The 13,621-nt window shown below is 33.6% G+C and overlaps 1 protein-coding gene across 1 annotated transcript in view; it reads right to left on the bottom strand.

Moving 5' to 3' along the window:
- The window catches only part of DCDC1 (doublecortin domain containing 1), a 398,871-nt gene that overhangs the window by 174,820 nt on the left and 210,430 nt on the right, over window positions 1–13,621 (bottom strand). Inside the window, exon 15 of the mRNA XM_057748255.1 lies at window positions 12,590–12,708. Within this exon, the coding sequence (XP_057604238.1) occupies window positions 12,590–12,708 (119 nt within the window). The remainder of the gene's footprint in view (window positions 1–12,589; window positions 12,709–13,621) is intronic.

The following is a 13,621-nucleotide window of genomic DNA, read 5'->3' as shown; positions in this document are numbered from 1 at the left end:
ATTAAGGAATATCAGATTTTCTGAGCTAAATCTGAGTGAGAAAGAAAAACTAAAATGTGATGAAGCTAACCATGCCTAACTTAACTAATCATGTATTCATTAATATTTAGAAACCTCACAAAGGCAGGACAAATGAATTAAATTAAGTGTAATGGGATATTAAGCAAGACTTTTCCTACTGCCTCTGAGTTTTGACAGAAGCATCAGTGGTTGAGAATAAAGGTGTCAGGTAATGCTCTGTTCTAAAGCAAGGGGCTATATGATCTGGGCAGAACATGTAAAGGCAGCACTCCAAAACTGGTTCAGTGAACATTAGCCTTTCACCTACACCCAGTTTACAAGAGAAAATGTGAAAAATTCTTGGGCATGTTGGGATGGGTACTTAATAATAATGTAGGCCTCCAGGTCCCTATCCTCAGAGATTTTGATTCTGAAGTTCTGGACCCCTCAGAAATCCTTAGTAGCAGGTATTGCAAATGATTCCAATCATGAGAACTCTGGGGAATTTGGATGTGTGTGGTTTCTGGACCAGACTTTGGAAAACACTGAATTAGAGTGATGAGAGCTAGGGGGAAAGGAAGGACCACGTACTTGAAAAGGAGAACTGATCTGGTGATTAAACGGGGTGGGGATCAGAGAGAACAGGCAAGGTTAAGTCTCAAATGTCAAATTTGGGTAAAGAAGGAGAACATAACAGTATTAAAAGGAAATGAAATTAGAATGAATGAGAGGAAAGAAGGGATGTGAGAAAATATGAAAAGTTCTAACACTTATGCAAAATTGTTTATGAAACATCTTTCAAGGTCTAACTAAGCTAAGAATTCCATTCTCAGGCATTAAACAAATTGTTGTTCAATTTCAGCTTTGGGTGGGGTAAGGGAGGTATTGAAGGAGATAGTCTTTCCAGAGATCCTTTTATTTTGCAACTAATAAAGAAAAAATGAGGCTATTAAAAATTTGTTGACTTAGGTACAGAATTAGAATTAATGATTATAATAATAATACTCATTACCTAAGACAACACCACAAAGACTGAGAATTTGAAGGGACCTGAGGGGCTATCCTGGTCTAGCCCCCACTTTAGAGATGAATAAATCGTGAGATACAGAGAGATACTATGATACTGAGATCACAGTGCTAGGTAGTATCCAAACAGAACCCAGAGTATCTGACTTTCAGCTCAACATCTCTTCAATTAGATTGAAAAACTATAACATAAATTATATTGTGTAACCTGAAGGTTAAAAATAGAATCAACATTTAGTCTCACTGATTATAATTTGACATATACTCTTAGTGATTTAAAACACTTTGATATGAACATGAATATTTTTATACAATTATGTTAAAATAATCACTAAATGGTTTCATACTGTTGCAAATTCTCCTGAAGTACTGAAGAAACTCATATTTCAACCACTGGACGAAGAAATAACAAAAACATTATTGCTGGTATTTAAGGCTGTCAATGCCAAGCTTAAATCTATACTCCTTTTAAAAATAATGGTAATAATAATGATTGCTGCAATGCTTTGATGGAAATATACCGAACTGTGATAAAATTTAGATCATTTTAATGTGTATGGGTATAACTCAGTGCACCTTTTTGCTTACAGGCAATTTTAATTCCTCCTGTGGCATAAATTATTAGGAGCATATTTCTTTAAGATAAATAAAATGGAAAATAATTTTTCAAAGTGTAAGACATCTGGAATTCACAATTAATATAGTGATGCTAACAAAGTCTGTAAAATTCAGAATTTCTTCTTTTAATTGGATTATAGTGTTAGCTTGAGGATGAAAGTGATTAGACAAACGTAAATTATGTTGGTTTCAGTTTTGATTTGCTGAATTTGTAGTACCTTTTCCCAAAGATTAATACAACAGGAGAGATGTCTACCAGACTGGCAACAGTGTGAGGGCAGAGATCACATGTATCTTTAGAGCTGGGCACAGTGCCAAGTATATGACAGGTGATAAAGATATCTTTGAGTAACAGAAATGTGATCTGCCAAAAAAAAAAACTAAATCAATATGGTGTACCACTAACACAATATTGTCAATCAGCTATACTTCAATTAAAAGAAGAGAAATGTGAATAAAATGTCAAAATGTTATCTCTCTAAAAATTAATAATAAGGCCATCATGAAAAATGTCTTGAATTTAATATATGACAGTTTAGTGGATTTAAAAGATCTTCTTAGAGGTAGCTAAAGAACATAAATTATACCTTGGTTTAGAAAATAAATAATTCTGAAAGACATACATATATCCTAGCATTTCTTCAATTTTAGCACAGTTTAAATTCTGTTTAAGCATATATTTTCCTAACAACATGTAGTTTTATATTATCTATAAGCTCTTTGAGCTTACTAGTAATTTTCCTAATCAGGAGTCTATAATATCTGTAAATGTCACCTTTTAATTTTACTGAAGTTACAAAAAACAAATCTCAATTGTGGTGCAGCATGAAAAGATATCATTCTAGTGTATAATAATTTCTTTAAAAGATAAAACTTCTACAAAAAAAGTGCATCTGTTTATTTTTCAAGACATTTTATATATAAAGAAATCAAATTTAGATTCAATATGCAATGTTGCTCATATGGGACTGAATTAGAGAATGATGTCACAGAATTTCCTCTTCTTGGTCAGCAAGTGCCAAACTGAAAAGATTTTTTATAAAGTAACTCTAACAAATTTTTTTAAAATTAATAACAATATCAATAATGAGAGGAAGGAAGAAGAAGCACTATTCTATCCAAGAATCAAAGTCATAAAGATCATGGCATGTGATGAACTAAGGATGAGAGGCCTAAGTTCTGGTCCTGGATCTGACATGAACTAGATAGGTGACCTTTCATAGGTCACTTAGTCCCCAGTGGCCTTGGAATTTCTTATAATAATATTGATATTGTCCTCATCATCATAACCACCACCACCACCACCACCACTACCAAAACTACTACTATAGTATTAAAGAGGAATTTAGAGGAGATGCTCTTTAGAGTCCTTCCTTCTCTAAAAGCATATGACTTCCGAGACCATTTGGTCACTCTCGTTTTATAGGTGAGGAAACTCTGCCTGGGACACTTGCTCATATAACCCCACTGAGCAAGCATGTACATTACAGTATCCCTATTAGAAATCTATAAAACATGTGTGTGTGTGTGTGTACACAGATTTTTTTTTTTCCTTTGAAATACTCCATTTATCAGATGGTATGAGCAAGAAGGCAGTCCATCCCCATAGTTCAGTTTGGGGGAAATTTCACAGGCTAATGCTTATCGTTTCCCAGTTAACTGTAAGGAAGACCATCACCATGCTTCACAATTACAAATCTACTTTCCCAGGCAGCTTCAAATGGCTCTGGTGTCTTCCAAGCCTACCTGGACAAAGAGTAGGATCCACAGAGAAAGTGGAAAGTGATTTCCCCTCCATGATTATTAGCATGGTAAGAGTAGAGAAAAGTTTCATTAATCAATCCACGCATTGTGAAATTACACATGGACAACTTTCTATTTGATGTTGACATTTCTAATTGTGTTAGCTATATGTTTGAATATTACTTAAAAGTCCAATGCATAGTAAACAGTTCTTTCTACATTGTATACTTGCTAGAGTCTGTCACTCTACTTTAATCTAACTCTTAGCCTCCTAAATTTCAAAAACTGACCAAGGAGATGATTTTCAATCTCTGATTACCTGGTGATGTGCTATAAGTTTACTTGTCTTTCTTTGTCGACATCTAGCATTACACAGCTACTCCTGTTGGTTGTATTTAATGGTGTCCTTAAAGCAGTGTTTGTTTAGCCTAGTCTAGATTAATGTTGGCCAGTTATCATTTAATTTCCACTAAGACCTAAATGGGAAAAAAAGTAAATTAAAAAACCCGTAACTAAAAGATTAACATTGAAATAAGGAATACAGCAAAGATTACCAGACAGGTAATAGAAATAAATATAGCAGGCTTGGACTTCCTTGGTGGCGCAGTGTTTAAGAATCCGCTTGCCAATACAGGGGACATGGGTTCCATCCTTGGGCCAAGAAGATCCCACATGCCGTGGAGTAGCTAAGCCCGTGCACCACAACTACTGAGCCTGTGCTCCAGAGCCCAGGTGCCACAACTACTGGAGCCCACGCACCTAGAGCCTGTGCTCTGCAACAAGAGAAGCTGCCACAATGAGAAGCCTGCACACCACAACCAAGAGCAGCACCCTCTTGCCCCAGCAAAAGAAAGCCCACGAGCAGCAACGAAGACCTAATGTAGCCAATAAATAAATAAATATTTTTTAAAAAAGAGAAATAAATATAGCAGGCTAGAGCTAACGTGAGGGCTGCTATTGGGAACGCTGGAGAATATAGCAAACTGGAGAGTATGTGTCCCAGCCAAAGGGGGAATCCGTTTCTGCATGATGGGTGTCATCAGAGAATGAAAGTCCAGCAGTGTTGCACATTCTGATGTTTTCAAGAAAGGCCAGGAGTACGTAATTTTTTGTGTGAAATCTCTCTATTCCTATAAGCTCATAACTAATTAAAAACACTACAATAATGTGCAGATCAACCAAAATCTATGCTAGTTTTTACTCTCCATGATCTAACCTCTGTGTGTAGATGGATGTGTGTGTTTGTGTGTGTTGTACATTGTTTTAATTCATTTACAAATTTAATACGAAAGGCCAGACCCTATAATCCACATTCTTTAAAAATGAAGTAAAATCAAGATTAAATAATGGACTACAAAAATTTCTTATTTAATTGGTTTGTCTAATTGATGTCCCAAATATCTTTTAGAAAGAAGAAGCTTTGATTTTGAGGTTTATGATTTTTATAGTTTTTTTATGATTTTGAGATCAATTGATAATGACATTGTTGATTTGTCTTTCATTCACTCATGGTCAGATACACATCACAGAAAAAAATATTAAAAAGACAAACAGGTGCAAGTACTTGCTACATTGAATAAGAATAAGATGAGTGACACCAAATGAGACATAACTGAACTAATGAGGCATGATATGTTTACAATATTCTTTGTGAGTTGTCAGGTTGCTCCTTTAAGTGCTAGTTCTATTATTTTTAACATATAAAAGGCAATGTCTTAATTTGCAGCTCTTGTTAAAATCACATTATACTACTTAGGAGAAGAGGAAAAAACTATGTCTTTAAAAGTTGCTGTCACACGAGGATATTTATTGTTATATAATGAAATATGGTTATATTAAAAAAAAAAAAAAAAGCCACACAGGCACTTCAGATGCTCCGGAAAAGATAAACATATTCAAAAGTATCTACCCAGAGGTGACTGAGCTCTAAAAATCCTGGTCCTTACTGCTTTCTAAAAAACAAAATACAGCTTCACAATAGATTTTGTTTCTCAGATAAAGGCAAACTGCATCAATACAAAGGCAAATAATCCTCATTTGCATAGGGTTCCTCCTTTTTTCCTGCTCATCCTAACTTCCTCCTTCTCTTCCTTGCTCTCTTCTTTCCTTCCTTTCTAAATTACACCAAATCTTCTCTTGTAAAAAGAGATTTTTCAAGTTAAACTTGTTTGTTTGTTTTTTTAATTATCATCTTTTTGCTTTCTCAAGTTCTCTTCTCTATAGGCAACAAGGACATTGAGTTTGTGGCTTCAGTCCCACCCAATTCCACGACAACCGTGGCCAGAGTAGGAAGTAACCGCAGGAACCTAACATAAGATCAGCACTAACATCAGTATCCAGTGAGCTCAGGGAGAACCCCAGGCACGAAGATCATGTTGATAAAGCCACACGCAACCTTTCCAAAAACCTGTCATTTTTACCTAGACCATCGATCACACTGAGTGGTCTTCCCTCACCATTTCCCTCTAAAATAACCACTTAGTCATTCCTTACCCATCATTTTGATTTTTTGTTTGTTTTTTCCCTTAGGTTTTTTTTTTTTTGTACTTTCTAAAAACAATTTTATTGAGAAGTAACTAACAATATTATAAAATATACAATTGACAGGCACATATTTAAAGTGTAAAATTTGCTGTTTTGAAACATATATACACATGTTAAAGCATAACAACAATCATGATAATGAACATACATTCATATCCATCACTCCCCAAAAATCACCCCCAAAGTTTCCGTGTGACCCTTTGTAATCACGCCCTCCTGTCCCTCCCCACTTTCTTATCTCCAAGCAAACACTGATCTTTTTCCTAGATTAGTTAGCACTTTCTAAAGTTTTACATAAATGAAATCAAACAATGTATACCCTTTATGGGTTTGTTCCTTCCCCTCAATATAATTATTTTGAGATTCATCCATATTGTTGTGTGAATCAAGAATTAGTTCCTCTCTATTGCTAAGTAATATTTTCTGTATAGATACACCATAATTTACCTATTCACCTACGGATGGACATTTTGGGTGTTTCCAGTTTTTACTTTTGGCTTTAGAAATAAAGCTGCTATAAACATTCATGTACAAGTCTTCGTAAGGACACATGCTTTCATATCCCTTGAATAAATTTCTCAGAGTAGATGGGCAATAAGGTACAGACATGTATAAAACCGTTTATATATGTGTGTGTGTACACACACCTATTTGTGTATATTTTAGGAAAGTGTCAATTATTTTCCAAAGTTACTGAACCATTTATATTTCTACCAAGTATATAGAAACCAAATAACAACTATGAGAGTTCCAGTTGTTCCACGTCCTTACCAGTACTCAGTATGGTCAGCATTTTAAACACTGGACCTTCTATTACATGTATAGTGGTACTTCATTTCAGGTGTATTTTGCATTCCCCTAATGATTAGCATCTTTTCCTATGCCAACTGTATATTTTCCTTGTTACAGTATTTGTCCAAATCATTTATCTGCCCATGTTTCCTTGAGTTGTATGTATTTTTCAAATATATGTTATTTGAAAATATTTCTCCTTGTGTGTAGCTTGTCTTATTCTCTTAACAATTTCTTTCAAAGAGCAGAAAGTCTTAATTTTAATGAAGTCCAATTTATCAATTTATATTTTTGTGGATCATGCTTTTGATGTCACATCTAAGAAAGTTTGATGAATACAAGATCATAAATATTTTCTCCTATGTTTTCATCTAAAATATTCAGTTTTAGTTTTTACATTTAAGTCTATAATCCATTTTGAGTTAATTACTGTTTATGGTATGACATATGGATCAAAGGTTTTTTTGCATATGCATATTCAGTTGTTCCATCACTGTTTGTCGAGAAAAAAAAATCCTTTCTCCATTGAATTTCTCTTGCAATTTCATCAAAAATCAATTGACCATATATGTGTGGATCTATTTCTGGATGTTCTATTCTGTTCTATTGATCTAATTGTCTACTTTGGTGCCAATAGCACACCATTTTTCATTAGCCGTCTTATAATGTCTTGAGGTCAGGTAATTTTGTTCTTTTTTTCAAAACTATTTTGCCGATTTTAAGTCCTGTGCATTTCTATATGCATTTTTAAAATTTCCTTGATAGCTTTTATAAAAGAGCCTGCCAGGCTTTTTATTGAGATCGCATTAAATCTATAGATTAATTTGAGGAGAATGGAAATCATAACTATACATTCTTTCAATCCATGAATGCAGTATATCCTTGAATCTGTTTAGGTCTTTAATTTTACTCAGCAGTGTTTTGTAGTTTTTTAGGACATAAGTCTTGAACATATTTTATCTGATTCATATTTAAATGTCATGCTTTTGATGTTATTGTAATTGGTATTTTAAACTTCCAATTTCTAAAATTGTTGCTAGTATATAGAAATAGAAGCAATATATGTATAGATTTCAAGCTCTCAAACTTGCTAAACTCGTTTATTAGTTCTAGAAATTTTTCATAGGTTTCATAAGATTTTAAGATATATAAGATAATCACACCATTTGAAAATAAAGACAGTTTCACTTCTTCAATTCGTATCTAGGTGTCTTTTATTTCTTTTCCTTTTCTTGTTATATTGGCTAAAGGTCTCACCTGAATAGGTGAGAATGGACAACTTTGCCTTGTTCCTGACTTTAAGAGGTACCATTTGGTCTTTCATCATTAAGTATGATGTTAGCTGTAGGTTTCACATAGATGCCCTCTGACATACTGACAAAGTTCCCTTCTGTTCAGATTTCTGAAAGTTTTCATTAGGAAAGGATGCTGACTTTCATTAAAAGCTTTTTCTATATCAATTTGATGTTCATGATTTTTTTTCCTTTTCAGTCTGCCAATATGCTGATTTACACTGATTGATTTTCAAATGTTAAATCAACTTTACTTTCCTGGAATAAACCCTACTTGGTCATGATATTATCTTTTTTATATATTATTGCATTCAACTTGTTAACACGTTAAGAATATTTTGCATTTATGTTCGCAAAGGACATGGGTCTATGATTTTCTTTTCCTGTAATGTCTTTGTCTGGTTTTTGTTATCAGAGGAATGCTGGCTTCATAGAATGAGCTGGGAAGAATTCCATCTTCTATTTTCTGTGTAAGAATATGGAGAACTGACATTATTTTTTTCTAAAATATTTGGTAGAATTCCCCAGTGAAGCTAGTAAAACCATCTGGACCTGAGGTTTTCTTTGTGGGAAGGTTTTCAACTAGAAATTTAAGTTCTTTAAGAGATATAGGACTATTCAGGTTACCTGTTTCTTCTTGAGTAGACATTGGTAGTTTGTGCCCTTTAGGGAATTGGTCCTTATCATCTCAGTTGGCAAATCTATTGCTCAAAATATTCCCTTATTATTCCTTTAATAACTGTGTGATATCACCTCTCTCATTCCTGATATGGGTAATTTGTGTTCTTTCTCTTTATTTCCTGAACAGTTGGGCTAGAGGTTTATCAGTTTCTTTGATCTTTTCAAGAAAACCCAGCTTTTGGTTTCCTTGAGTTTTCTCTTTTTTCCTATTTTCTATTTCATTGATTTCCACTCTAACTTTTACTATTTTCTGTCTTCTGATTACTTTGAGTTTGATTTGCTCCTCTCACTATATTTTCCTAAAATAGAAGTTGAGGTCATTGATTTGATATCTTTCTTCTTTTCTTACATAGGCATTTATATAAATTTGCTTACAAGAACTTCTTCAGTAGCATCCCACAGTTTTCAATAAGTGTGTTTTCATTTTTATTCAGTTCAAAATACTTGCTAATTCCCACTTGGATGTCTTCTTTGATCCATGGCTTATTTAGAAATACGGTACTTTTGTCTAAATATTTGGGGGTTTTCCAGGAAGCTGCCATTTTTTTATTGAAGTATAGTTGATTTACAATGTTGTGCTAACTTCTGCTGTACAGCAAGGTGATTCAGTCATACATATACATACACTCTTTTTTTATGTTCTTTCCCATTATGATTTATCACAGGATATTAAATATTGTCCCCTGTGCTATACAGTAGGACCTTGTTATGAAAGCTATCTGCTATTAATTTTTAATATAACTCCATTATGGCCATAGAACATGTTTATAATACTTAAATTCTGTTAATGTATTGAGATTTGTTTTATAGCTAGAATATAGTCCATTCTGTTTAATATACTGTTCACTTTAAATGAATATGTCTTCTACTGTTATTGGGTGCATTCTTCTATAAATATCAATGAGGTCAAGTTGATTGATAGTGTTGTTCTAGTCTTCTGAATCTTACAGATTTCTCCTTACTTGTTCTATTAATTATTGAAATAGGATACTTTTTGTTTTGTTTTGTTTTTTTAAGCTCTTTATTGGAATATAATTGCTGAAATAGGATATTGTTATTGCTGACTACAGTTGTAGATTTTTCTCTTTCTCGTTGCAATTCTATCAGCTTTCACTTCATGTATTTTGAAGCTGTGTTACAAGGTGAACAAAAGTATAGGATTGTTAAGTCTTCTTGATGAACTAATCCCTTAATCATTATGAAATGACCCTCTTTATCCCTGAAATATTCTTTGCACTGGTCTGCTTTGATATTAATTTAGCCATTCTAGCTTTCTTTGGATTAGTTTTATTATTGCATACATTTTTCATGCATTTACTTTTAATCTATTGTGTCTTTATATTGGGCTTTTTGTAGATTAGCATATACGCCTTCATACATTTTATATGTACATGTTTTTATCTCCATAATATATTCTTTTTTTTTTGCTTTAAACAATAAATTATATTTTAAAGAGACTTAAATAATAAGAAACAAGGTCTTTATATAGCCTATGAAGTTATTATTCCCAGTGCTCTTCATTTTCATCTGATACCATTTTTCTTCCTTAAACATTTTTTTGTTCTGTAGGTCTGCTGGTGATAAATTCTTTCAGTTTGTGGATAATATCTGAAGTCTTTATTTTGCCTTAATATTGGAAAGATATTTTCATTGGGAAATGATTTCTATACTGACAGGTTGTTTTTGTTTGTTTGTTCATTTTTCTTTTAGTTTTGAAAGATGTTCTTCCATTTTCTTCTCACTCTTATTGTTGCCAACAAGAAATCTGCTGTCAGTCTTATCTTTATGCCTTTTGTATATAATAAATGTCTTTTCTTTCTGTGTATTTATAAGATTTTTCTCTTTATCACTAATTTTAGGCAGTTTTATTACGATTTTCCTTGGTTTCTTTCCTTTGTGTTTCTTGTGCTTAAAATTTGTTGAACTTCTTGGATGTGTGAGTTATACTTTTCACAAAATTTGGAAACTTTTCAGACATCATTTCTTCCAATATTTTTCTGTTCTCTGCTTCTTCCCTTCAGAGACTCTAATTATTCACAGATTAGGCCATATGCAGCTTTTCACATCTCACTGATGTTGTGTTCATTTCTTTAAAAAAATTTTTTTTTCTCTCTGGCTTTCACTGTGAATAGTTTCTGCTGCTATCTCTTCAAGTTCACTAATATTTTCCACTATGTCTAATCTGCTATTAGTCACATTCAGTATGTTTTTCATGTCATACATTGCAGTTGTCATATCTAGAAATTTGATTTGAGTCATTTTATATCTTTTATGTCTCTATTTAAGATGTTTAATCATTTCTCTAGCTTCTTGAATACATGGAATACAATGATAACAACTGTTTTAATGACCTGTGTATTAATTCTATAATCTGTGTCATTTCTGGGTCAGTTACAATTGATTGATTTTTCTCTTTATTATAACTCTGCACTAAGTGAAATGAATCATTTCTGATTCCATGTCCCGTGGTTTGCCCTTGTCGCTATTGCAAGTTGACACTTTGTGTGTTTCCAATTTACAGCCTTGATTCTGCCCCAGAAGTCTTGTTACCTACTCCAAATACAGCACAACATCAAACTGGGACTTCCTTTGGGTTTGTTTGCCCCCTCCTTGGGAACTATGTGTTTAGGACTCTACTAGCACTGGCCAGTTTGTGATAGCAAGCTACTTTCTCCATCACCCTTCTGCCTGGGTTTCTCAATTAATGTACCCTACTCATTCACTGAGGTATCTACTACCACACTTGGCACTCACTGGCAGCTGTTTGACTGGATTTTGGCCTACAGACTGTGTAGTTTTATGGCTAAGAGTGGGTTATAGATTATGGTTACTTGATTTTCTCATTTCTCCCCAATCACTTAGTAGATATGACCTCAAGTAAGTGATTAACCTCTCTGTATTTCAATTTCCTCACCTGTAACAATAGTAATGACACCTACCTTACCATGCTGTTGTTAAGATTAAATGTAACAATACAGTATAAAGAAATTAAAATAGTGTCTGGCTCGGCATTTGTTGTTGTTAGAGTAAGAGTTACAGCTAAGATTTACACCTAGAAATCTGACTCTGTAGATCACATTGTTAATGATTATGTAATATTCTAATACCTGTTGGACAGTCTGCTTTGCATGTTAGAGAAAATTTCCCTTCTGTATTTGTAGCTGAGCCAGTTGCTCTGGTGCCTAAATGCCCTAGTTCTGGTTTCAGCCCTAAGCACATCTTGACTGTCTATCCAGCCAGAAGTAGTTGGCTAATAGCTTTCTAAGTCTTGAAGTGCAACAGGACTTGTTTTTGTCAACACTAACTAAAATCAAAGACAAGTGAAAAAGAAAATAGAAAGCATTTAGGAAACAATATTTCCAGGTGGTTGGAGGTAAATTACCTTTCTTCCTTTTTGCTAATTTTTTCTTCTAAGTCTATTTTTTATTTTACCTTTCCAGTCAGAAAAAAAAAAACAGGAATGACACTTTTGGTGCCTTACAATCCAGCAATTTTTTTGTCTCCTCGATTTTTCTTTCACTGTTCAATATTTCATATTCAGAAGATGGAGAAAAGGTTAGGAATACACATAGAACATTAAATCTTTAAATTAATAACCAAAATGGATATAGAGAAGTGAGTTCCAATAATTATAGAGTACAGCAGCAGCTTGTCTACAACACAGATACCTACTGAAGGCCAACTTTTCACTTGTAAAAATATCTAAGAAACACTATCAAAATAAGTGGCATATGTTTTCAAGCTTATTTTAGAAAAATTAATATTGATATTTTGAACACAAATTTAAAACCTAATGCAGATTCCATCTAAGGCAGAAAGAATCATGATTTGACTACTCAGAAATCTTGAAATTAACATTTCTTGTTTTGAGGTAAATAGCTCATCAACATTACCTTTTCTGCAGGATTAGTTTGTATCCTTCTAGTGAGGTTCCCTCAGTGGCCTTGACTCTGACTGGATGACCAGTAGCTAGGCAGCCCTGAGTTATTGCACGGCTCAGGATCATTCCAGTCTTCCAATGAATAGGGAGGGGGGAGAAAGGTCCAAATAAGTTAAAAGAACCAGAAAATTCAACAATGTGTCACAAATAGTGAGGTCATTATGCCTGGATAAGCCCGGATATTAACAGTTGCCGAAAGTGAAACACTACCCACAACTTAGCAGTCAGTGAGCCCTGCTCAGAATCAGTGATCTTCTGTCGGACAAGGGTGGCATTTTACAGTTCAGCGCAAAATAAAACAGACCTTGATATCTTCATTTGTCCTTTTTCTCTGTGCATATTTCACAGCGCAGCGATTTGGGGTCCATCACGTGTCACTTGTTATAGTTATAACTACAGAGCTTACTGGAAATATGTATTCACAGGGAAAAAAAGTGCTGTGAACTGAAAAGATCGAAACAAATCCTCAACCTTTGTACCAATTTAAAGTTTTACTCTGGGTCCAAAAACCATGGGTTAAACATTTTAACGCAGTTTATGAACTGCTTTTGTTTTAAATGTTAGGATCCTCTGATAAGGAAATTGATTGAGAATAGTGTTTGGCCATTTAACAATTTTCCTACTTCGTGAATCAAAGCAACATTTTAAATAAGTGACAACCACTGAGGAATTTATTTACACATACTCAGGATTTATGGCATGCAAAGTTCTCTGTCTTAACAGGTAAAATGATTTATTTCCAAAAAAAAAAAGTATAGAACTTTAAATCTTAAAAGATTTTCAAAATTGTTTTCTTTTTAGCATGTGAATTTTATTTCTCGTGTTTTTGTTGTGTGGAAAAGAACTACACCATGACTTAGGAAAAATATATTTTTCTAAATTTTTGTTCTAATAAGCATTGAATGGAATCTTCATTTGAACATGCTTATCTATACAGAAAGGAACTCCTTGTGGTGAGGAAAAAGAATCACCATGTATTAAGCAC

Source organism: Hippopotamus amphibius, chromosome 9 (assembly GCF_030028045.1).
Source record: "Hippopotamus amphibius kiboko isolate mHipAmp2 chromosome 9, mHipAmp2.hap2, whole genome shotgun sequence".
Taxonomy (NCBI): Eukaryota; Metazoa; Chordata; class Mammalia; order Artiodactyla; family Hippopotamidae; genus Hippopotamus; species Hippopotamus amphibius.
The sequence above is the reverse complement of the archived record's forward strand: the minus strand, read 5'-3'. Positions and strand labels throughout refer to the sequence as shown.